Below are 25,431 nucleotides of genomic sequence, written 5' to 3'. Positions count from 1 at the left end.
CGGCCCATGCCATGAGGGGGATCCATCTCCAGCGCTACCTGCTGGCTCTTTATTCCTCCCTGGCAGTTGATGTAGGCAACGGTTGTTGCATTGTCCAACATGACTCTGACGTACTCGCTCCGGAATCTGTGGCATGCCAGTCTGACCGCTCGAGCTTCTAGATGGTTTATGTTCCAGTCCGCCTCTTCCTTGTTCCATTGTCCCTGGGCTGTCAGTTCCTGACAGTGGGCTCCCCAACCTCGCAGGCTTGCGTCCGTGGTGAGCAAGATCCACTTTGGATTGGAGAGGTTTACTCCTCTGCTTTAGGTGTTCTTCCTGTAACCACCATTGGAACTGCTCCTGTACCTTTCACAGTAGCTGGAAGCGGATCGCGTAGTTCTGGGACACAGGGTTCCATCATAACAGTAAGGAGCGTTGTAGCGGTTGCATGTGGGCCCTTGCCCATGGGACAACTTCCAGAGTTGATGTCATGAGGCCAAGGACTTTAAGGTAGTCCCATACCTTGGGACAGATAGAGGTCAGCAGCTTTTGTAACTGCTCCATTAGTTTCTTCCTCCGTGGAGGGGGAAGGTAGGTTTTGTTCTGCTTGGTGTCGAATCAGACTCCCAGGTATTATAGTGACTGGGAGAGCTGTAGGAAGCTCTTGGCTGTGTTCACGACCCAGCCGAGCTTCTGTAGAAGATTCTAGACTCTGGTGGTTGTGTGTCTGCTCTCCTCCGGAGATTTCGCCCTGATCAGCCAGTCATCCAGATAGGGGTAAACCAGGATTCCTTCTTTCCTCAGTGCTGCTGACACCACTACCATAATTTTGGTGAAGGTTCTGGGGGCGGTGGCTAGGCCAAAGGGAAATGCCCTGAATTGATAAGGGTCCATCAAGCCCAGCACCCTGTTTCCAACCATGGCCAATCCAGGCCATAAGAACCTGGCAAGTACCCAAAAACTAAGTCTATTCCATATTACCGTTGCTAGTAATAGCAGTGGCTATTTTCTAAGTCAACTTAATTAATAGCAGGTAATGGACTTCTCCTCCAAGAACTTATCCAATCCTTTTTTAAACATAGCTATACTAACTGCACTAACCACATCCTCTGGCAACAAATTCCAGAGTTTAATTGTGCATTGAGTAAAAAAGAACTTTCTCCGATTAGTTTTAAATATGCCAAATGCTAACTTCATGGAGTGCCCCCTAGTCTTTCTATTATCCAAAGGAGTAAATAACCGATTCACATCTAAAATCATGAGAGGTCTAGAACGAGTAAACACCTCTATCATATCCCCCCCTCAGCCATCTCTTCTCCAAGCTGAAAAGTCCTAACCTCTTTAGTCTTTCCTCATAGGGGAGCTGTTCCATTCCCCTTATTTTAGTAGCCCTTCTCTGTACCTTCTCCATCGCAATTATATCTTTTTTGAGATGCGGCAACCAGAATTGTACACAGTATTCAGAGGCATTATGACATTTTCCGTTTTATTCACCATTCCCTTTCTAATAATTCCCAACATTCTGTTTGCTTTTTTGACTGCCGCAGCACACTGAACCGACGATTTCAATGTGTTATCCACTATGACGCCTAGATCTCTTTCTTGGATTATAGCACCTAATATGGAACCTAACATTGTGTAACTATAGCATGGGTTGTTTTTCCCTATATGCATCACCTTGCACTTATCCACATTAAATTTCATCTGCCATTTTGATGCCCAATTTTCCAGTCTCACAAGGTCTTCCTGCAATTTATCACAATCTGCTTGTGATTTAATGATGGCTCAGTACCACGAATCACAGGAAGCGCTGGTGATGTTGGTGGACAGAAATGTGAAGGTAGGCTTCAGATAGGTCCAGGGAGGTTATGAATTCTCCCAGCTGTACTGCCGCTATGACTGAGCGTAGTGTTTCCATGCGAAAGTGTGGTACCTTCAGATATCGGTTAACGGTCTTGAGGTCTAGGACGGGCCGGAACGTTCCCTCTTTCTTGGGGACGATAAAATAGATGGAATAGTGGACAGTATTTTGTTGAGACTTGGGCACCGGGGTTAGTGCCTTCAGGTTGAGTAGTCTTGCTAGTGTGGTTTCCACTGCCAGTCTCTTGGGAGTGGGAATGGCACGGTGATTTCAAGAGTTTGTCTGGGGGGATGCTCTGGAATTCCAGAAAGTATCCCTCTCGATTGATCATTAGGACCCACTTGTCCGAAGTTCTCTCAATCCATCTTTGGTAGAAGCTGGTAAGTCTGCCTCCTATGTCTTCTTCCTGTGGATAGGTCTGCGGCTCTTCATTGTGGGGTGCAGCCGGAGCCCGCCCCTGAGCTTGCCCCTTTTTTAATGTGCTTGTTCCAAAAGGACTGGAACCTTCCTGCGGGACGAGCGGCTTGGGGCTTTGTATTCTTATAAGGTTTAAAACGCTGCGATCCTCTGCCCTTGTTCCTCCTGGGTGAGGAACGCTGATATGTTCTTTTGTTCCTGTCCTCAGGTAGTCTAGGTACTGGGGATGCACCCCATTTATTGGCTAGTTTCTCCAGTTCGCTCCCAAACAGGAGGGATCCTTTAAAAGGCATTTGTTAAATTCGCTTTGGAGGTCGCGTCAGCTGACCAATTCCTGAGCCATAATTGCCTTCTTGCTGCCACTGCGGCGGCGACACCCCTGGATGAGGTACGCATGAGGTCTGCAGTTGCATCGGTTAGGAAGGAGACCGCAGGCTCCATTACCTCTCCGGGCGTGGTTGCATCTCTGGCAAGGATCAAATAGGAACGTGCCACCAAGGCGCAGCAGGAAGCAATTTGTAGCATCATTGCTGATACGTCAAAGGACTGCTTGAGGATGGCTTCCAGCCTTCTATCCTGAGCATCCTTCAGTGCCGCCCTTCCCTCCACTGGGAATGTGGTGCGTTTTGAGACTGCATAGATCATAGCATCCACTTTGGGAAACCGAAGTAGATCTTTAGCAGTGGGTATAGGGCTTCTAGGACTCGCCCACCTTTGAAAGTAGCCTCTGGAGCATGCCATTCTAGGTCAATTAGCTCCTTGATGGGTTCCAGTTTGGGGAAATAGCATGAGGCCTTACGGAGGTACACCAGCATGGGATTCTTCTTTGGTTCCGCTATGGACTCCGTGCCTGAGAGGCGCAGTGTCTTCATGGTCTGAGACACTAGGGTTAGTAATTCATCCTTGTGAAAGAAACGGAGCATGGTCTGATGAGGCTCCATCCCTGGGGGAATTTCTCCTTCCAGGGAGGCGATTTCGTCCTCTGAGGTATCTGGATCGCTCACGGGGAGGTTCGTTGTTATGAGAGGTATGTCTCGAGTATCCCAGGGGGCACCGGGAAGGGCTGGTGCTTCCAACAGAGGTCGGGCCTGATGTGTGGCGGGGGCTGGTTGCGCTTGGACAAAGATTTGCAGCCTTTTAAAGAATTCCACCCAGGAGAAAGTTCCAGGGTCCATGGGGATCCCCCTGGGAGATTGTAGTGGTAGCCCCGGAGGAGTTTTCCTGTGGGGGCACTGAAATGGGGATGCTCAGGTCCGGGGTGCTCTTATCAGTGGTTCCGGATCCCTCTCCTGGCTGTAGGGGGGTCTTGATTAGGGTCCCCCTAGATCTGCTCGCACTGCTGGCACAGAAGGGATTCTAATTCCGGCTGTGTGGCTCTCAATTGGTAGACCGGGCAAAGAAAGGCTCCTTTGGCTTTCTTGGCTAGTGGTGCCATTGCCTGCGCACATGTAGGTCTGGGAAACTCAACCGTGCTTGGAGCTTCGCGTGCGGATGCGCGCATCGGGTGTGCAGAATTTATGCGCACGAGTTGTGCGTGTGGCGGCGGAGTTTGTGAGCTCGGCCCAGTGATGTGCTTAGTTGTGCGCGCGGCCTAGTTATGCGCGCCTGTGCACACAACTTAGATGTGAGCGCCGCTGTGCACTTATCTCGAGGATAAGCGCTTAGATCAGGCGCTTCGGACCTCCAGCCTGCCTCGGGCATAGCGCCAAACAAGGGGGGGGGGGGGGAAAATGGCGCCAAGAACCCCAAAGGTAAGATGGCGACCTCCCCCACAAAGGGTCTCCATGTGTGTGGACCCTCGCACTGGATCGGGGCCTTCCCCAGGAGGGCTGCTCAACCCGATTTCAGAGACCCTCAGAGGAGGAAGAACAGTGCGACTATTCAAGTCTTGGAGACCGGAGACTTAGAAGTAAAGGTTTCTACCTTACCTGGTCTCAGCGCTTACCGGTCACATGCCGGGCGGTGTCCAGCTGCGGGGGGGAGAGGGAAAGACCTTCACCGCCGCGCTCGAATCTGCACCCGCTGCTTTTCAGCCACCCAGAGGGCCGAGTCCACGCTGGGATTCAGCCTAAAGCTTACCCCTGATGGATAGCAAAATCGCCTCAGGAAAGTCTCGACTGTGGGAGGGACAGATAGGTTTCACCGCAGGAGAAGCGGGCTCTCTTCTTGGAGATAAAATTTTCTCTTTTCTTTCTAGCTGTGTTACATTATTCTGGATTAGGATAGTGTCCACGTCTGCTATGGGAGATGGAGAAATACTGAAGAGCTAAGCACGATGCACGGGTATATGTAGGCTGACGTCAGCTTTGAAATCTGACTACATCTCCCATCTGCTATCAGGAGAGTACAATACCATTTGTCCTGAGTCCATCTGGCTACACGCTAGGAAATGTAATTTCACCTTATGCATAAAAGTATATAGTCTAACTTGCATAAAAAAAAAAGTTCAAGTGTGACAAGGGTTTTAACTCACTCGTACACAAATTCTCTGACAACCGTGCACATTTCAAAAAAATGTCATGCACTGGGCATGCCAGGGAAGAGGCAGAAAGTTGAAGGTAGATAATCGTATCACCTACATTCATAAATCTTTTGAATACATACACTGTACAAAGAATTCTTAAGATCTTGCTCTTGTAATTTGGTAGATCAGCCTCCAAAACTCCAGCAAGTCCTTCCAAGTTGCTCTCTAATGAGGATGTACTCTAATGGGAAAGAACAAAGAATTAAATTTGGAAATCCTAACAAAATGGCACACCCACATCCACCTAAAGATATATTTCTGATTTTAATTTTTTTTATTGCAAATTTTAATTAAAGATATACTTGACACAAATTGTGGAGCAATTGGGAATTGCAAATTCTGCCAAACATAAGATCAACAAAGAAAAACATACCATCAATTGCATTATCCACCAAATTTGAGGTAAAGGGGGGTGGGGGGGGGGGGGGAAGACAAGATAAAAAGGAGCAATTCAAATAGGAAATGAGAAAAGGAAAATGTACAAGACAAAACATAATTATACTGGACTTCAACCTCTTAAGAATTTGGTATCAGTTTATTTCTGATTTTAAAACACAAGTCTTCACAAGTTTAAGAAGGGGTGCGATACATGTTATCGGGTAAGTAACAGTGTATAGCAAAGTTTCTTACATTTAAACAGATGTTTTCAGACAGCAGGATGTCAGTCCTCACATATGGGTGACATTATCTGATGGAGCCCAGCATGAAAAACTTTAATCAAAGTTTCTAGAACTTTGACAGGGCCTCACTGGGCATGCCCATGTCATGCAGTTATACCACGTGTAGATATGGGATCCGTTCAGTCACATAATTTGCATAAAAATAAATTATAGAAGCCAAGTCCATGTGGAAATGAGCAGGTTTCGTGAAGACTAACATCCTACTGTCCTTGGAGAATACCTGTTGCAAGTAAGCAACTCTACTTTCTCCAAGGACAAGCAGGATGGTAGTCCTCGCATATGGGTAATTCCCAATTTAAAAAAAGGAGTAACAACAAATCAGTGCCAAGGGGCACAAGAATGGAGAAATTACTTACCCGATAATTTTGTTTTCCTTAGTGTAGACATATGGACTCAGGACCAGTGAGTTTATGCTCCCCTGCCAACAGATGGAGAAGGAGCAAGCTAACATCACAATGTATATCACCCTGCAGTGACCCCAGCCTGCCAGTATTCTCTTCAAAAGCAACTGTGGACAGACTTAGCAAAAAACTTTATTAAAAACATGATTAAAAACAGATAACCAGAACACTGAACTCACATAAGATTCTAGGTACCCCAAGCTAAGGGCTGGATGAACACTTACTAGTAATCCCTTGGGACCCAGAGCCCCACAGGAGGACTACTGACACACTCATGAGGCAGCCGAGGGCGGGAAGCTGAGTCCCTCTGTCTACACTAAGGAAAACAAAATTAACATAAGTAATTTCTCCATTTCCTAGCATGCAGACAGATGGACTCAGGATCATTGGGATGTACCAAAGCTACTCATCAACAGGGTGGAAGGCTGCCCACAGTCCAGTCAATACCGCATATGCAGAATGAGAGGGATCTTAATCGAACAAGGAAGAACACCCTGCTCCTCACACCAAGCCTCAAAAACTCTCCAAACCTGCAATTAAGCCAAGGAAGTGGAGAACTTGCGAGCGCGGAGTAAAGTGGTAGTCACTGCAGAGGAATAACCAAGCTTTAACAAACCATAAGACAGAATAGAGTTGGATCCTCATGAAGAACCAGTCCCTGCTAAAACAGATCCATGTATGGTGGTATTAAATGGCAGTAGGAAGAGAACTGTATTGGCATTTAATATGCATTTATTCACTTTACTGGCTTTCTGAAGGAATAAATAAGAACATAAGAACATGCCATACTGGGTCAGACCAAGGGTCCCATCAAGCCCAGCATCCTGTTTCCAACAGTGGCCAATCCAGGCCATAAGAACCTGGCAAGTATCCAAAAACTAAGTCCATTCCATGCTACCGTTGCTAATGGCAGTGGCTACTTTCTAAGTCAACTTAATTAATAGCAGGTAATGGACTTCTCCACTCCTTTTTTAAACACAGCTATACTAACTGCACTAACCACATCCTCTGGCAACAAATTCCAGAATTTAATTGTGCGTTGAGTGAAAAAGAACTTTCTCCAATTAGTTTTAAATATGCCCCATGCTAACTTCATGGACTGCCCCCTAGTCTTTCTATTATCCGAAAGAGTAAATAACCGATTCACATCTACCCGTTCTAGACCTCTCATGATTTTAAACATCTCTATCATATCCCCCCCTCAGTCGTCTCTTCTCCAAGCTGAAAAGTCCTAACCTCTTTAGTCTTTCCTCATAGGGGAGCTGTTCCATTCCCCTTATCATTTTGGTAGCCCTTCTCTGTACCTTCTCCATCGCAATTATATCTTTTTTGAGATGCAGCGACCAGAATTGTACACAGTATTCAAGGTGCGGTCTCACCATGGAGCAATACAGAGGCATTATGACATTTTCCGTTTTATTCATCATTCCCTTTCTAATAATTCCCAACATTCTGTTTGCTTTTTTGACTGTCGCAGCACTCTGAACCGATTTCAATGTGTTATCCACTATGACACTTAGATCTCTTTCTTGGGTTGTAGCACCTAATATGGAACCCAACATTGTGTAACTATAGCATGGGTTATTTTTCCCTATATGCATCACCTTGCACTTATCCACATTAAATTTCATCTGCCATTTGGATGCCCAATTTTCCAGTCTCACAAGGTCTTCCTGCAATTTATCACAATCTGCTTGTGATTTAACTACTCTGAACAATTTTGTGTCATCTGCAAATTTGATTATCTCACTTGTCGTATTTCTTTCCAGATCATTTATAAATATATTGAAAAGTAAGGGTCCCAATACAGATCCCTGAGGCACTCCACTGTCCACTCCCTTCCACTGAGAAAATTGTCCATTTAATCCTACTCTCTGTTTCCTGTCTTTTAGCCAGTTTGCAATCCACGAAAGGACATCGCCACCTATCCCATGACTTTTTACTTTTCCTAGAAGCCTCTCATGAGGAACTTTGTCAACAGCCTTCTGAAAATCCAAGTATACTACATCTACCGGTTCACCTTTATCCACACGTTTATTAACTCCTTCAAAAAAGTGAAGCAGATTTGTGAGGCAAGACTTGCCCTGGGTAAAGCCATGCTGACTTTGTTCCATTAAACCATGTCTTTCTATATGTTCAGTGATTTTGATGTTTAGAACACTTTCCACTATTTTTCCTGGCACCGAAGTCAGGCTAACCAGTCTTTAGTTTCCTGGATCGCCCCTGGAGCCCTTTTTAAATATTGGGGTTACATTTGCTATCCTCCAGTCTTCAGGTACAATGGATGATTTTAATGATAGGTTACACATTTTTACTAATAGGTCTGAAATTTCATTTTTTAGTTCCTTCAGAATTCTGGGGTGTATACCATCCGGTCCAGGTGATTTACTACTCTTCAGTTTGTCAATCAGGCCTACCACATCTTCTACGTTCACCGTGATTTGATTCAGTCCATCTGAATCATTACCCATGAAAACTTTCTCTATTACGGGTACCTCCCCAACATCCTCTTCAGTAAACACCGAAGCAAAGAAATCATTTAATCTTTCCGCGATGGCCTTATCTTCTCTAAGTGCCCCTTTAACCCCTCGGTCATCTAACGGTCCAACTGACTCCCTCACAGGCTATCTGCTTCGGATATATTTTAAAAAGTTTTTACTGTGAGTTTTTGCTTCTACAGCCAAAGAACACCTCTCTATCACATACCCCCTCAAGTCATCTCTTCTCCAAGCTGAAAAGTCCTAACCTCTTTAGTCTTTCCTCATAGGGGAGCTGTTCCATTCCCCCCTTATTTTGGTCGCCCTTCTCTGTACCTTCTCCATCGCAATTATATCTTTTTTGAGATGCGGCGACCAGAATTGTATACAGTATTCAAGGTGCAGTCTCACCATGGTGCGATACAGAGGCATTATGACATTTTCCGTTTTATTCACCATTCCCTTTCTAATAATTCCCAACATTCTGTTTGCTTTTTTGACTGCCGCAGCACACTGAACCAATGATTTCAATGTGTTATCCACTATGACGCCTAGATCTCCAAGCATTCGGGGCTTGGGGAGTGTGGGAGGGACAATCAGGATAGATCTGGAATTTTAAGGAAGGATCATGGCTACTTGCGGGCTGCTTATTATTTTATTGGAGGCAGCAGGGCTGCTCAGACAGTACGTAATTTATTGGAAGGGATCGTAAAAGAGTAGGAGGGACTGAAGCCACTGCATTAAAAACCCAATATCCAGTAAGCTAAGGGCTAAATTACCCAGATAACTTTAGCCAAGTATATTCAGTGACATATTTTTCCCACTGACTATTTAGCTAAAGTTATCCAGGTAACTTTATCTGAATAAATTTGCTGCTGGCCGGCTTACAGATATTTCACGAGAGAGAAAGAGGATACGTGCTTATCTTGCAGCACGGACAAGAGAGACTGAAGGGCTCAAGATTCGTCATGCTGGAACTCCCCCGCACATATTCAGTAGCAAAAGCTCTACTTGAGCTACAGATGGATCCGTCCAATACCAGATGACTTCACCAGCATTTCATGGCCAATTCAGCCCTGCTTGTCAGAGAAATATTTCTTCACAGGAACAGTAATGGATGCATGGAATAGATTCACAGTGAAAGTGGTATAGATAAGAATTACTACAGAATTTTAAAAAATGCATGCATAGGATAAGCACAGAGGATACTTATTAGTGAAGGAGAAGATAGGGAAACTGGTGACAAATTAATGCAACAAGAATGAAATTGGGCAGACACGATGGTGTTATACTCATTTCTATTTTCATAAGCAGGTGAGCAAAGAATACAGAAAAATAAAATATCCACAGTAACATTACATGAGTAATATTTCAAAGTTCTGGCTCAAGCTTGGTGAATGGCAACTCCCACCTTTTCTCCCACTCTGCATATTAAAGATTCTAATCGGTCCTCAATTTCAATGGGTTCAGAGGTTCTCCTCCTTTTGTGCGACTGTCCTCCTGTGAATTAAACACGAAAAAAATTAAGAAGGCTATTTTTTCATGTGCTCAGCACAGGCTTTATCTCAGATGAACATAACCCTATTCTTACACCTTCTCTGCTGGAAGCCCTAAGAGCCCATTCCACCTTGGTTTTCAAAACTGAGAGCATCAGTGCAATTAAAATTTGAGAAGAAAACTACTATATCATTCCCTCTGCTTGAGAGTTTAGGTTATAGCTTAGCTCTAGGGAGGAGTCAAAAACTTAAAAAAAAAAAACCAGGTTGAATTTCTATAGATACTAATAATTCTTACAAAACAGTTTTCTCCATCGTGAAACATTTTTCAGATGCTTTCCCCCGTCTTGCAAATAAGCAGTACTATCCAGAGTCCCCCAACTATCAACATGCCCATGTCTCATCTATTGCTTTCTTTTTTGGTGTCAATCTAAAGCTTTCCTTTGTATCCTTATGTTTCTACATGGATTAAAATTAAAATGTGCATCTTCTATTAAAACCACACCTCCCTTATCTCCTTCTATATCCCCTCATCAGGATGTTCAGGCAATAGTCATTCTTTCTACGCATTAGTGTGACACCTCATGATATCCTAATGAGGATCAGGAAAGCAGTCCCTCATTTACAATGGTGCAAATTGGTTATGCAGGAAGAGCTTTCAAGGATAAAATAAGATGCCAAATAAAAAAATATTAAATCCTATCTGCCAAATTAATTTTTTTAAATGCATTAACTTTAAAATGTCTGTGCAACTACTAAGGCCATTTTTAATTAAATAGCTGAATATATAGTGTAAAACCTTCACCTTAAAATGGCTTTATAAAAAAGCAATTTTTATAAATAAAAGCAACATTTTACTTAAAACTATTTCTGTGGCATGATAAATTTGTTTAAGACAAGCAACACTTTACTGTAAAAGGATTCCAGTATTAGGCCCTAATTGTAATAAGGTACACTTGGGCTGTCCACACACTTTTGTGTGTGTACAGCTTTACTCCTGATATAACAAGGAGAATAGCACACAAAAATCTGCACACAAATGGGAGTAAAACTCCATACAAATCAGCACGCCTACATACAAACTGAGAAATTACTACTTACATCACAATTTCCTTTTCTATAGGACAGACAGGTGAATCCAGATCCAGTGGGTTATGCATCTCTACCAGCAGATGGAGACAGAGCAAAGCTGACATCACAGTATAAAAAAGCCCACCAGTATTCTCCACAAAAGCCAACAGTGAACAAACTAACAAAAACTTGATTAAATTCAGATAACCATCCCAGTACTCAGCCAACAGGAAACACTGAGCTCAGACAAAGAATGTATTAACACTAGTCTAGGGACTGGACTAACACTTACCAGTAACCCCTGGAACACATAGCCACACAGGAGGACCATAGCACAATCATTCAGCAACGAAGGGCAGGAAGTTGGATTCATCCATCTGTCCTAAAGAAAAGGAAATTATCAGATAAGTAGTAATTTCTCATTTCTCAACATACAGACAGATGAACCAGTAGGATATACCCAAGCTACTCCTGAATAGGGTGGGAGGTTACCTGCAGTCTAGTTAAGAAAAAAAAAAGGATTGCCTGCACATCCAGACGATAATACCTAGAAAAGGTGTGTAAGGAGGATCACGTCGCAACTCAGCAAATGTCGATGGAAGACAACAATTTAACTTCCACCCATGACACTGCCTGAGCCCTAGTGGAATGAGCCCTAACCTGACTAAGCAATAGCTGTTCAGCATCCATATCTGTGTCTGTGACTACCTCCTTAATCCAGCAAGCTACCATAGCCCGCAAAGCCAGTTCACCCTGTATACTTCAATCGTGGAGAACAAACAAGCGTTTAGTTTTCATGAGAGGTCTACAAAACTCAAAAATACCTCACATATGTGTCTCAACATCCAAGGGCCACAACAGGCAATATTCCTCCACATCTCTCTCCCTATCCAGGGACGGCAGGGAAATGGACTGAAAATGAAGTGAAAATCCAAAACCACTTTTGGCAAAAAGGAAGGAACAGTACACAGCTGAATCGATCCTGGAGTCACTCGAAGGAACGGCTCCCAGCAAGACAAGGCCTGCAGCTCTGATATTTGCCACAAGAAACAGTTTCAAGGTCAGTAACCGCAAGGAAAGGTTACACATCAGTCAACATGTAGGGCCCGCTAAGAAATCCAAAACCAGATTAAGACTCCACAAGGGCACCAGTTACTGCACGGGAGGACGAAGATATTTCATTCCTTTCAAGAAAAGGGCCACATCTGGATGAGCCAACAAGGGTCCACCATTTACCTGACCCCTGAAACAAGCAAGAGCCGCTACCTGTACCTTTAAAGAATTAAGGGCCAACCCTTTATTCAATCCATCCTGCAAAAATTCCAAAATGAGCGGGATCTTAACCGAATGAGGAAAAACCCCTTGATCTTCACACCAAGCCTCAAACACTCGCCAAATCCGCACATAGGCTAAGGAAGTGAAGAACTTTCTTGCTCATAGCAAGGTGATAATCACTGTAGTAGAATATTCACACTTCAGCAAGCAAGCCCTCCAAAAGGGCCATACCGCAAGACAAAATTGAGTCAGATCTTCGTGAAGAACAGGCCCCTCCCACAACAGATCCCTTTGCGCCAGAAATCGGGGGGGGGGGGGGGGAGTCTACCAGGAGCCTTCGCAGATCTGCATTCTATGGTCTCCTGGGCCAATCTGGTGCCACCAGAAGCACCATCCCTCTGTGACTCTCGACCCTCCAAACCACTCTGTCCAACCTGGGCCACGGAGAAAAGCATAAAGCATCTTGTCCTCCAGCCATTCCTGTACAACAGCATTGATGCCCACTTTGGATCTCTCTGGCGACTGAAAAATCAAGGAACCTTCGCATTGTGAGAAGTCACCTGCAGGTCCAGAAATGGAGGGCCCCAGCAATCCACTATCAACTGAAACGCCTCGTCTGACAAATCAGTTCTCATGGGTCCAGACTCTGCCTGCTGAGAAAGTCTGCTCTTTCATTGTCTTTTCCTGCAACGTACGAAGCTGAGATCACCTGAAGATGCACTTCCGCCCATTCCATAAGTTGGTCTATTTCCTGCAACACTTGCTGGCACTTGGTTCCTCCCTGCCTATTGATGTAAGCCACTGTCATTGCATTATCAGAAATTATCCGGACCGCTCGACCCTGCAACCTGTGCTGAACTGCAAGCATGTCAACCAGAACGCCTGGACTTCCTGCCGATTAATGTTCCAGAAAGACTCATCTGCACTCCAGCACCCTTGTATTGTCAGTTCCTGACAATGAGCTCCCCAACCCTGGACACTCGCATCTTTCGTGAGTATTAGACAGTCCAGTGATTTTAGGGAAACCCCCTTTCTTAGATAATCCACTTGTACCACTCACTGTAGTTTAGAGCAGACTCCATCTGCAGGTGAAGCCAAATCGAATAGTCCTGAGACTGTGGGCTCCGAGACAGCAAATGCATATGCACCCTCGACCTAGACTCTGGAAGTTGTGCCATGGGCATCAATCTGAGTACTTATAGGACCACAATGCTGGGCGTATTGTGTTCAAACATACCTGTGCCAATAACTTCTGAATACGACCCTCCGGCAAAAAAACCCTGCCCTGTTTCATGCTGAACCAAATACAGAGATACTCTAGCAACTGAGATGGCTAAAGACTGCTCTTGGCCAGGTTCACCACCCAACCAAGCTCCTGCAACAAGAGGGTCACCTTCCATGTCACCAGGAGGCTCTCGTCCAGAGACTTGGCCCAAATTAGCTAGTAATCCAAGTATGGGTGAACCAGAATCCCATCCTCTCTCAATTCTGCCGTCACCACCAGCATAACCTTGGAAAAAGTTCTGGGCGCGGTGGCTAGACGAAAAAGCAATGCTCGAAACTGATGACTTCCCAAAACCGCGAATCGCAAAAAACGGTGGTGCTCTAGCTGGATGTGAAAATGCAGTTATGCCTTGGACAGATCCAAGATGGTCAAAAACTCCTGACTGTACTGCCATTATCACAGAGCACAAGGTTTCCATGCGAAAATGAGTCACTCACAAATGATAGTTGATTCCTTTGAGATCCAGGATGGAACAAAAAGAGCCCTCCTTCTTGGGCACAACTACATAAATGGAATATCAGCCCGTATTTTCTGGAGACACAGGCACTAGAACTACAGCCCTCAGACTGAGGAGTCTTGACAATGTACACTCCACTGCCTGCTTTTTCTGCGGGGAATGGCAGGGAGACACCATGAACATGTCCCCAGGAACACTGTGAAACTCCAGCGCATATCCATCTCGTATCACCTCCAAGACCCACTGGTCTGACATGATTTTGACCCACCTCTGATAAAAGAGAGAGAGGGGGACCCCCTATCTCCCATTCCCGGGAGGGGTAGGTCGGCACACCTTCATTGGAAGGCTCAGGGGTTCCACTAACAGAGTCTGCCCCCCGTCTGGGATGAAAGAACAGAGACCTACTGAAAGGTCGAGTCCTCTGAAAGGCCACTCCTCTGTAGGATCAAAAATGCTTGGATCCCCTAGTACAACCTCTCATGCTAAAGGAGTGTGGCATAAGCTTCTCATCCTCTGGCAACCAAAGTACCCGGGAATCATCCCATTTATTGGCCATTTTCTCCAACTTGCTCCCAAACAAGAGCAAGCCTTTAAAAAAGGCAACTTTGGAGAGCCTTGGAAGTCACATCGGTCGACCAATTTCTCAGCCATAACTGATACCTGGCTGCTGTTCCTGAAACCACCCCTCTGGATGAGGCGTGGACCAAATTGCAGCCCGCATCTGCCAAAAAGGTGGCTGCTGGCTCCATTACTGCCCTGGAATTCACTCCAGATTCAGCGACCCCCTGAGAGAGAAGTAAACAGGAGCAAGCCACCAGAGAACAACAAGAAGCAATCTGCAAAGTCACTGTCACTGCTTCACATGCTTGCTTAAGGATGGCTCCAATCCTTCTATCTTGCACATCCTTCAAGGCTGCTCCTCCCTCCAGGGAGATAGTCAACCGCTTGGAGACGGCACACACAAGTGTATCCACTTTTGGAAAACGCAACCTCTCTCGCCACTGGATCCAGGGGGTTCAGGTCTTCCAAGACTCGATCCCCCTTGAAATTAGCCTCCAGGGTGCCCTACTCAAGATCAATCAATTCTTGAATGGCCTCCATAAACAGAGAAAAAAAAACAAGAGACTTTACTCAAAGAAACCAAAACGGTACTCCCAGCATCTTTAATGTCTGAGAAATTAGAGCCAGTAACTCATCTCTATGAAAGAACCGCAATATAGTCCTATACGATTCCAATCCCGGAGAAATTTCCCCATTCTCCAAAGAGTAAGGATCGGCCTCATCATTCGTGCCATCTGGATCCCTATCAGGTAGGCTGCCCTCCTATCTAGTTCTACTTCGACGCTTAACTGCAGCACCAGGCATACAGGAAGTCACCATTTGCGACACTGACCTGCCAGATTGGTAGAGGCCGAGGACTGCACCTGAAGAAAGGATTGCAATCCTTGAAAAAATTCCACCCAAGAAAAGGCAAAGGATCTATGCCAAAACTAGGATGCATCTGCCCTGTCCCCCCTGACAAACCAATTAAGGGAGTTCCAAGGTCAGGTGCCCCTTCTGACACGTTTTTACCCAGGCCCTCATCAGGCTGAGAAGAACCGGACTTAATAAAATCAGACAAAGGCAATTCTTCCTGAGCCTTCAAGCAGTGCTGGCACAAGGTATAGGGAATGCCAGGCTAAGATGCCCGAATATGACAGGCAGCAGACAGGGTAAAGTGCTTAGGTTTCTTAGTTATAGACACCATCAGTCTGTCAGTATGATTAACAGGTGACTGAAAGGTGTGCATCCAGCTGAAATCGCACTGTAAAAAATAGGCATCCAAAATTTTAGCGTACAACCCTGTGCTTGATCAGCACCCAAAAACAGAGTTCCTCAATGATTACAAGAAAGCGTGCACCTTATTCAGACCCCACTACCAACTGGATGCCCAAGCAGGCATCCAACTATGCATCCAAAAACTGCGGGCACACCTGGATACAGTCGCATGAACTGAAGAGGAAAGCCTAATGCGCAGGACAACATGCAAAAACACAGCCTAAAAGCGGTGCACAGGAAAAAGTCTAAGAACAAGGCCTAGCCCAAAAGGGCTGCTCAGCCTGCCTTTAAACTACCTCGGAGGCAGGAACAAACATTGGATCGGATCGCTAAGCACAGAGACCAGAGGAAGGAGATAGCCCTATAAAAATCCCTCCTTCTCTGTTCTGTTTTTTTGGGGTTTTAAGCTTTACCTGAGCTCAGCCCATCCCAGCTGGGTACAGAGTCTATGTCCAGCTGCGGGAGGAGAGGGCATATATTGTCACACCACGCTCAGCTTTCTGCACCCAATGCCTTTCAGCTGTTGCAACAGCTAAGTCCATGACAGCTGAAAAACCAGCTACCAGACCAAGGAATTCATCCAAGGAACCACAGAAATCATCTCAGGAATTCTCAACTGGGGGAGGGACCATTTGGTATCACCGCAGGAGAGCGGGGCAAATTCAGTTTCCTTCTTTCTTTCTCTTTCTAAAACTTGAAGCAATCCCCACTAGGGAGATGCATGTCCACCATCTACTGGAGATGGAGAATACTGGCAGGTTGTCACTGCAGGGTATATATACTGTGATATCAGCTTAGCTCCATCTCTATCTGCTGGTAGAGGTTCATAACCCACTGGTTCTGGATTCATCTGGCTGGACACTAAGAAAAGCATGTTAATCAAGGTATTACTTAATACTCCCCAATGCAGAGAAATGTGTAAGTTTTACTCATGTTTTCTTAACACTTGAAACTTAACTCCTACAGAGGTGGAGTAAAGTTTCTGGGGCTAGTATCAGCCTATGGGGCTGAAGTCAGATTTCGTAGCATGGGGGTCTTATACTTGGCACTGATGTGCATAAAAACACAGTTTGTACACAAATCACATTTTCCTTGCATAAATGCAAAATTATTCTTACCTGATAATTTGTTCTCCTTTACACCTGCTAGAACAGTCCTCACCATAGGGATTTCCTCTTCCATAGCTGGTGCAGAGAACATGCCTTCAAGCTGTTTGCTGTGACATCACTTCACCTATAAAGGAGGCATGCCCGAGGCAATCCCCAGTAGCCTTCTGCCAATGCTAATCTCTTTAGCCGGACTGCCCTATTTTGGATAAATGCTAAGAAATCCATTTCAGCGAAAAAATACAGCTTAAAAAGGCCCCCTGAGGACTCATCCAACTCCTTGGGACTGGGGTACTCCGTCCCATCACTTTTGGATAAACCTGTGTCTGTTCTGGCTTCCTCCATGCCGAGAACCCATCGGCACTGCGAAAAAGCAGGGTGACTAGTGTAAGTTCAATGTAAAGAACAACATGTTCCATTCTCTGTAAAACAAAAAAGAAAATTTCTAAAAGTGCTTTGCCCCTTCACATATAGGGGCTGGAAGCCTAGCCACAATCCAACCAAGCTAGGCAAACAGAAAAAAAGGCAAACAAGAGTGGAAGATACCTTTGCCCCTGGCTGCTGGTAGGGGGTGGGGGGGGGGGGGGGGCAGAGAGATGAGACGGGGACATCGCAGGAGAAGAAATACCTCTCTTCTTCTAAAAGCTCCTTTCTTGCATTCCCTTTACCCCCTTGTATTCTTTGCTCACACTGGGCGGGAACCAGACTTGTTTAGCAGGTGTCAAGGAAAGCAAATTATCAGGTAAGAATAAATTTTGCATTCCTTATCCCCCTGCTAGACCAGTCTTCACCACAGGGATACACAAAAGCTATCAGTCTCTAGGACAGGAGGCCACGAATGTGGTACCTAGGACCCTCACCCCGAAGGAGGCCTCTGAACTAGCCCAAACATCCACTCTGTAGTGCTTAGTGAAGAAGTGCAGGGACATCCATTTGGCTGCCCTGCAAATCTCCTCCAGGGGCACCCTCAACATCTCTGCCCATGATTTTGCCTGGGTCCTTGGAGTGTGCCCAAAGGCCTCGTAGCACCCTTTTACCTTTCAGAGTATAGGCTGTGCCAACAGTCTCCTTAATCCATCTGGCCAGAGTTGCTTTAGCGGCTGCCTCCCTTTTGCGTGCACCACCAAGTAAGGCAAACAGTCTTCTGTTTTCCTGAATGGGTTTGTGATTTTGAGGACCCGCATTAATTTCTGCTTGACATCCAGCGAATGCAACTCAGTCTCCCCCTTGTTTAGCTTAGTCTTCTTGAAGGCTGGCAGTTTGATAGTCTGGTTGAGATGAAAGGAAGAGAGAACCTTAGGCAACAAGGAGGGAGGCAAAGACCAAGTTTGGATCTCTGCAGAAGAGGGCCTGAATCTCAGTGATCTCCCTAGCTGAACAGATAGCCACTAAGAACACCACTTTAAGTGAGAGGTCCTTAAGCGATGCCTGCCTCAGAGGCTCAAAGGGAGGGCTTGTCAAGACCTTAAGTACCAGGTTAAGGTCCCAAGGTGGGACTGGGGGCGGAAAGCTAGTTTAAGACGCTTTACCCCCCTTAAGGAAGTACACCACATCCGGGTGTGTTGTAACACGGCGCTTCTTAACTGAGCCCCAGAAAGCTGAGATAGCCACAAGCAATACTCTCAAGGAGCTGAGATAGACCCTTGTCCAGCCCCAACTGGATGAACTCCAACATGTGTTCCACCTGGTTTTCTACAGGGACATCCCATTGTTGTGGCAGAACACCTCAAATATGTGCCATATTCAGATATAGGCTAGCAAAGTTGTCCACTTCCTGGCTTTCAACATGGTAGAAATGACGTTGGGGGGGGGGGGGGGGGGGGGGGGAGAATACCCCTTCCTATTCAGGCATGCCCTTTCAAAGGCCATTACGCAAGACAGAATGGAGCAGAGTCTTCCAGGAATATGGGGCCTTACAGAAGGAGGCCCTTCCCCTGTGGAAGGGGCAGAGGCGGACCTTCCAGTAACCTCTAGACATCCGCGTACCATGCTCTCTTTGACCAGTTTGGAGCTCCTATGATGACTAAAGACATCTGGTTTTCTATTTTCTCCAGTGTCCTCATTATCAATGGCCATGGGGGAAACACGTACAGCGGGCCTCTAGTTGGCCAGAGGACCATCAGGGCAACTATTCTGCTGGAGCATGGTTCCCTTCTTTGGGTGAAGAATTTTGTCTTCACGCTGAGTCAGGACACCACAGGTCCATCATTGGCAGCCCCTGATTGGACACGATCCTGAGGATCTTGGCTCAGCTCCTATTCTCCCTGATCTAATTTGTTCCTGCTTAGGAAGTCCACCTCGATGTTCAAGACGCCCCCAATGTGGACTGCAGTCAGGCTCGCCAACCTCTACGCTGCCCAAGCACAAACTGCCACCATCTCGTGTGCTAGCACCCGACTCTGTGGGTGCCCCCTGGTGGTTCACATATTCCACTGCCGTGGCATTGTCTGAGAGTACTTTGACCGGCCTGCCTTTTAATGATGGAAAAAAAGGCTATGAGTGCCCAGCTAATAGCCTGCAATTCAAGTCTGTTTATGTGCCAGGACTTTTCCTGCTGGTCCCACTGCCCAACCCTGGCAATGAGCTCCCCAGCCTAAAGTGCTAGTGTCTGTGGCAGTGTGATTCATTCTGGCGTGGCTAGGCTAACCCCCCCTTACACTTAAGAGGAGTTTTCCTGGGCTGTTTTGGCCCGAATGAGCCACTTGTCCAGGTAGGGATGGACTCAAATACCCTGCTTGTGCAGCCTTGCTGCTGCTACCACCATTACCTTCGTAAATGTCCTCTGTTCAATTGCGATGCCAAAAGAAAGGGCTCGAAACTGAAGTGTTTGCTCAATACACAGAAGCATAAGAGGTTCTGGTGAGATTCCCTTACCAGTATGTGGAAGAATGGCTCGGCTAAGTCTAGGGATGAGACACACTCCCCCTTCTTCACTACCACTATAACTGAGCGCAAGGTTTTCATGAGGAAATGTGGAACACTAAGGCATTTGACGAATTCCTTGAGGACTAGTACAGGCCGGAAGAAGCCATCCTTCTTGGGCACCATGAAATAGATAAGAGTAGGTTCCAATGCCCTACTCCCCAGATGGGACAGGGCAAACTGCTCGGCTAAGGTAGATTCTATCGCCACCACCTTGTCTGGTGATGAGCAGGGAGAGGCCATGAATATCTGGGGTACTGACCTGAACAGTTCGAGTACATACCTTACACAGATCACTTCAAGTACCCAGTGGTCTGAGGTGATGTAGTTCCACTCTGAATAGAATCCCTGCAGGCACCCTCCCACTGGGACCACTCTCGGGGGGGACGCCCAGAGTATCATTGGGAAGGGCAACTAGGGCCTGCTCCTGCCGCAGAGTCGGACCTGGAGCACCTGGCCTCTCAAAAAGGCCGATTCCTAGGCCTCCTTGCCCACTGACTGGAGGGGCTGCTAAACTTGCGCCTAAAAGTCTCAGACGTTGGCACCTCTGATGCCTAGCGCTGTGCCTTGGTCTGTCCTTAGGGAGCCTCTGGGGCTTCAAATCCCCCAGGCCCTTTACTAATGTATCTAGCTCCTCCCCGAAAAGCAGACCCCCTTTAAAAGGGAGCTTACCCAGACAGGTCTTTGAAGTTTCATTTGCAGCCCAATCTCTCAGCCAGACAGTCTCCTTATGGCCACTTCCGAGGCCAAGGTCCGAGCGGCCATCCTGAGGAGGACATAAAGGGTATCCATCAGGAAAGCTACCCCTGATTCAATTCTGGCCACTGCTGGACCCAGCAGACTACTGCCTGAGCAACATAATTTCCACAAATGGAGGCCTGTAGGGCCCATGTATTGGGGGCAAATGATTGCCTGAATAAGCTTTCAATCTTCCTATCCTGTTGGTCTCTCTGGGCCGAACCTCCTTCTACAGAGATAGTAGTCCTTCGGGTAACTACCGATTCCAAGGTACTGACCTTGGAAAATTTGAGGCGGAAATCCCTCATATCCTGGGGCAAGGGATAGGCTTTGCCCAGGATTTTTGTCCTCCTGAGAGGGCCCGGGGGGGGGGGGGGGGGTTCCCACTCCATTATAATCATATCCTTTAGGGCCAGGTGAAAGGGAAATGATTCCTAGCACTTCTTCCACCCCAGGAGAATGGGGTCCCCTTCTGGGTGGTCCTCCTTCCTGGGATCTACAATCTTGATGGCCGCCAGGGTACTAGTAATTAGCGCTCGCAGCTCCTCCCTGCGAAAAAGGGCACCACCGCTGCATCTGCCTCATCTTCTGAGGAATTCTCTTGCTTCTCTGAAGAAAACGAGTCCAGGCTGGGAGAACTTCCTCTGGACTCCTTGAGGAATGCCCCAGGCTCATGAAGATTCTGGGCCTTTTATGGAGAGGCCCCTGACCTACAATTCCCTAAGGGTCCAGAGGGACTTGGATGTTATGCAAAGCCTGGTATGCTTGGTGCATTAGCAGCACAAAGTCTGCTGAAAAAAAAAAAATCACCAATGGGACTCCCGGGGATACTGAATAGCTGAAGCATTGCCACCTCGTCTCGTCCCCTCTTCTTCCTTGCCTACGGAAGGCTCACCGCCCAACTGTTCTATAGGGGCGGGGGGAGGGAGAGATTCGGGATCACCCGCAGGCAGATGTGCTTTGCAGAGGGATCCTGCCACAGTCGGTAGCCTCTTGCTCCCACAGGCAGGACATCTCCTGCCTCTTAACATTTATTTATTTGGCACTTTTATATACAGATATTCATGTAAAAAATTACATATCACTTCGGTTTACAGTAACACAAGAACAAGCATGTAAGAATGCATTACATCAAACAAGGGATATAAGAACTGGGGTCAACAGAACCAATAAATAGTAGGCTCTTCCAGAGAGCAGGAGATTAAAAGGGACAAAGTCATATTACTAAGAGATTAAACACAGTGTCAAGTTAATAGGGTACATAACTTGGATTGATCATCTGACATAGTAAGCTTAAACAGCGAGCTAGTCCATTACTAGAAGAGGTATAATGCTGGAGAGATCTTCTGTAATTAGGGGGAAGGCTTGTTCGAACAGCCAGGTTTTGAGTCTTTTTTTTTTTAAGGTAATCGGGCATCGTTCTAGCCGGAGCTCTGGTGGGAGAGCGTTCCATTCCGGAGGGCCAGCTGTGGAAAGAGCTCGTTTCCTTAGTGTGGTTTTGGCGGGGGGGGGGGGGGGGGGGGGGGGGGGCTGGCATAGAGAGTATCTCTGTAGGCAGATCTCACCGGTCTGGAGGGTAAGTGGGGATGAAGTGGGATATTAAGAGCCAAAGGAGTGAGATTGTGAATGACTTTGTGTAGGACCATTAGGACTTTGTACATAATTCTAAATTTGATTGGGAGCCAATGCAGGTTCCGCAGGATGGGTGTGATATGATCTCTTTTGTTGGTCTTAGTCAAAATCCTGGCTGTGGCGTTCTGCAACATCTGTAAGGGTTTGATGGTGTTTGCTGGGAGACCGAGCAGAAGCGAGTTGCAGTAGTCAATTTTTGAAAAAATGATTGATTGGAGAACTGTTCGGTAATCTTGGAAGTGGAGGAGCGGTCTCAGCAGTTTTAGGATTTGTAATTTAAAAAAGCAATCCTTTGTGGTATTATTGATAAATTTTTTTAGGTTCAGTTGATTGTCCATGATGACTCCGAGGTTTCTTACTTGGGAGGAGAGGGATGGTTGAACGGTGGGATGATTGTTGGAAACTACATAACTGACATCCTGAGAGACTAGGTCATCCTGACAGACTAGGAGGAGTTCAGACTTGTTGGTATTAAGGATTAATACCAAGGTGGTTGATAGATTGAAGGCAGTTGTTCCAGAAGCAGAGGGTTTTGTGTAGAGCATCAGTAATCGGGATGAGTATTTGCACATCATCGGCGTATATATAGTGAGTTGGCTTAAGGTTGGAGAGGAGCTGCCAAAGCGGGAGAAGGTAAATGTTGAAAAGGGTAGGGGATAGGGAGAAGCCTTGCGGAACTCCCAGGGTTGAGCTGACGGGATGTGATTCTTTGTTGTTGATTTTGACCTTGTAGAATCTGTTTTTGAGGAAAGACTTGAACCAACTAAGTGCGGTGCCTTTGATGCCGATGTCAGCTAGCCGATCCACAAGAATTGAGTGGTTTACAGTGTCGAAGGCGGCTGATAAGTCGAGGAGAATGAGCAGACAAGGTCGTTTATTGTCTAGGTTCAGAAGTATGGTCTCTGTTAGTGAAATTAAGAGGGCTTTTGTGTTTAGAGATTTACGGAAGCCAAACTGAGATTGGGCTAAGATTTTGTTTTCGTCCAGATATTCCGAAAGTTGTTTGACTATTTTTTCCAAGATTTTAGAGATGAATGGAAGGTTAGCTATAAGGCAGAAGTTGGCCGGGTCGTCAGGGGACAAATTAGGTTTTTTTCAGTAGCGGTTTGAGAATGGCAAGTTTCAGGGGGTCTGGAACTAGGCCTTGTGTTAAGGAGCAGCTAATGATTTCTGCAATAGGCTTGGCGATGGCTTTATGGATGGAGATGAGTAGATTTGATGGGATCGCATCCATGGGGTGAGGTGCAGGTTTGAGCTTCTTTAGTATGGTTTCTATCTCTAAGGAGGAAGTAGGTTCGAAGGCTTCCAAGACTTGTGGTCTGTTGTAGAGAGGCTGAGTAAGGGGGGGGGGGGGGGGGGGGAAGGAGGCTGACCCTTATTGGCAATTAGCGGTGATAAAAGATTGGTGATTTTTTTCTTGAAGTATGAGGCGAGCTCTAAAGCTTTGCTAGCCGCTTGATCGTCCGGAAAAGTTGTGGGAGAAGGATCGGTGAGGGTAGAGACATATGAGAATAAAGCTTTCGAGTTGAAGATGAAGTGGTGGATTTTCCGTGAGAAGAAATCCCTCTTTGTTCAGAGGATGGAGATCCTGTAGCAGTCCATGAGAGATTTATACGCAGCATGGTTCATTGATGAAGGATTTTTACGCCAGACGTGTTCACTGCTTCTTAGTTCTTGCTTGAGGGTTTTTAGTTCTGGGGTGTACCAAGGTTTCCTGTTGTCTGTGTTAGTGCGAACAACTTTAGTGGTTAAAGGGCAAGTTAGGTCAGCTACTTTTTTGGTGATCTTGAACCATGAGGAGGAGGCCGAGTCTGCATCCGAAAGGTCCAGATGGTCTAATTCTATTGATAAGTGCAAGCTGAGGATGTCCGGGTTGCACAGTTTCCTGAATTGGACCGTGGTTTTTTGTAGCGGTTGGGAGGTGGGTTGGTTGGATTTCAAGATTGTGGTGATCAACCTGTGATCAGAGCGCATGTCGTTGTGGCAGAGGGGGTGAGGCTTTCATTTATGAAGATTAAGTTCAAAGTGTGTCCTGCTTTGTGTGTAGGTCCGTTAGTTATATGGGTTTCAAACAAATCATTAAGAGTGTCGAGAAATGTTTCACAGCTGGAGTGCGGAGTTGTATCCACATGGAGATTGAAGTCTCCCATTATTATAGTAGGGGCATCTGTGTTGATGTGTTTGGCTATACATTCAATTAGTGGAGAAGGGTCTGATTCCAGGCATCCAGGAGGTGCATAGGTAAGGCAGATTTGAAGGAGATTAGATTTGAATACAGCGAATTCAAGAGTGGCTGAAGAGTTTGCGTGCTGTAGAGATAGTCCTAGCTCTTTTTTTGAAGCTAATAGCAGACCTCCGCCTCTTTTTTTTAAGTCTGGGGATAGAAAAGACGTCATAGGTATGTATCGGGAGTTGGTTGATTAACCCTGTGTCCTCTGGTTTCAGCCAGGATTCGGTAATGGCGCATAAGTCAGGTTTGGCTTCCATTAGATAGTCAGAGGTGAGTTTTTTTCGTGAGGGATTGTGCGTTAAAGAGGGTTAAAGAGAAGAGAGTGAGGCCCAGAAGTTGATTCAGTGGTGAGATCATGATAGGAATAAGTCTTTTTTATTGAATGAAGGGAAATGAGGTGTTTAAAAGTTTTCTTCGATGGTTGCTGATGATCGGGATTGAGAAGGTGCGCATACCTTGGGTCTTACTGGAGGGGTTGGAAGGGGGGGGGGGGGGGAGGGCAAGGCTGAGATGAAAAAAATGGGGGGTAGGAAAATAGACAGATACCGGACTACGGTATAAAGGGAGCTCTCAAGTGAAGGTTTTTAACATCAGTTACTTACAGCTGTCCTAAGGTGCTGCACTAAGGGGCGCACAAAGGGACGGGCCCCTTTGTCGCGCACCTTCGGCGCGTGACGCCGGGTGGACGGGCTGGGGTTTAAATCCCCCGCGCGCCCTCCCTGATTGGTTGGAGCCGAGAGGAGGCAGAGAGAGCAGCAGCCTCGTGGCCGGCGCAGGAGCCGTCTGGGTAAGTGCAGAAGATTTAGGAGGGCCTTATCCCAATGGGCTTAAGCGCCGGTTTGCGCAGGCCCCCGCAGCAGTCTCGGTCCGATCAGTCCGCGGGTCCGGTCGGGAACTCAATCGCTGCCAGAAGGCACCAAATGCCGGCTTGCAGATGGGATGGCGACTAATGCTTGCAAGCCTGTTGCAGAGATGACCTCACCCAAGCAAGGGGGCCTGAATCTGAAAGCTTTCATGCCACAGCTCTGGAGCGAGGAGCTCCTCTCACCCTTTGTTCCACCA

The 25,431-nt window shown here is 46.5% G+C and overlaps 1 protein-coding gene across 2 annotated transcripts in view; it reads right to left on the bottom strand.

The window, feature by feature from the left end:
- NCBP1 (nuclear cap binding protein subunit 1) overlaps positions 1–25,431 on the bottom strand; it is a 437,475-nt gene that overhangs the window by 405,725 nt on the left and 6,319 nt on the right. Inside the window, exons 2-3 of one of the 2 annotated variants that reach the window (XM_029603603.1) lie at positions 9,751–9,839; positions 4,862–4,962 (exon numbers count right to left, since the gene is read on the bottom strand). In XM_029603603.1, coding sequence (XP_029459463.1) covers positions 4,862–4,962; positions 9,751–9,839 — 190 coding nt within the window. Of the gene's footprint in view, positions 1–4,836; positions 4,965–9,750; positions 9,840–25,431 lie in introns of those variants that run through there. The other variant, XM_029603613.1, reaches the window with a different exon arrangement.

Source organism: Rhinatrema bivittatum, chromosome 1 (genome assembly GCF_901001135.1).
Source record: "Rhinatrema bivittatum chromosome 1, aRhiBiv1.1, whole genome shotgun sequence".
NCBI lineage: Eukaryota > Metazoa > Chordata > Amphibia > Gymnophiona > Rhinatrematidae > Rhinatrema > Rhinatrema bivittatum.
Note: the sequence above shows the minus strand (reverse complement) of the source record. Positions and strands in the feature narration are given on the sequence as shown.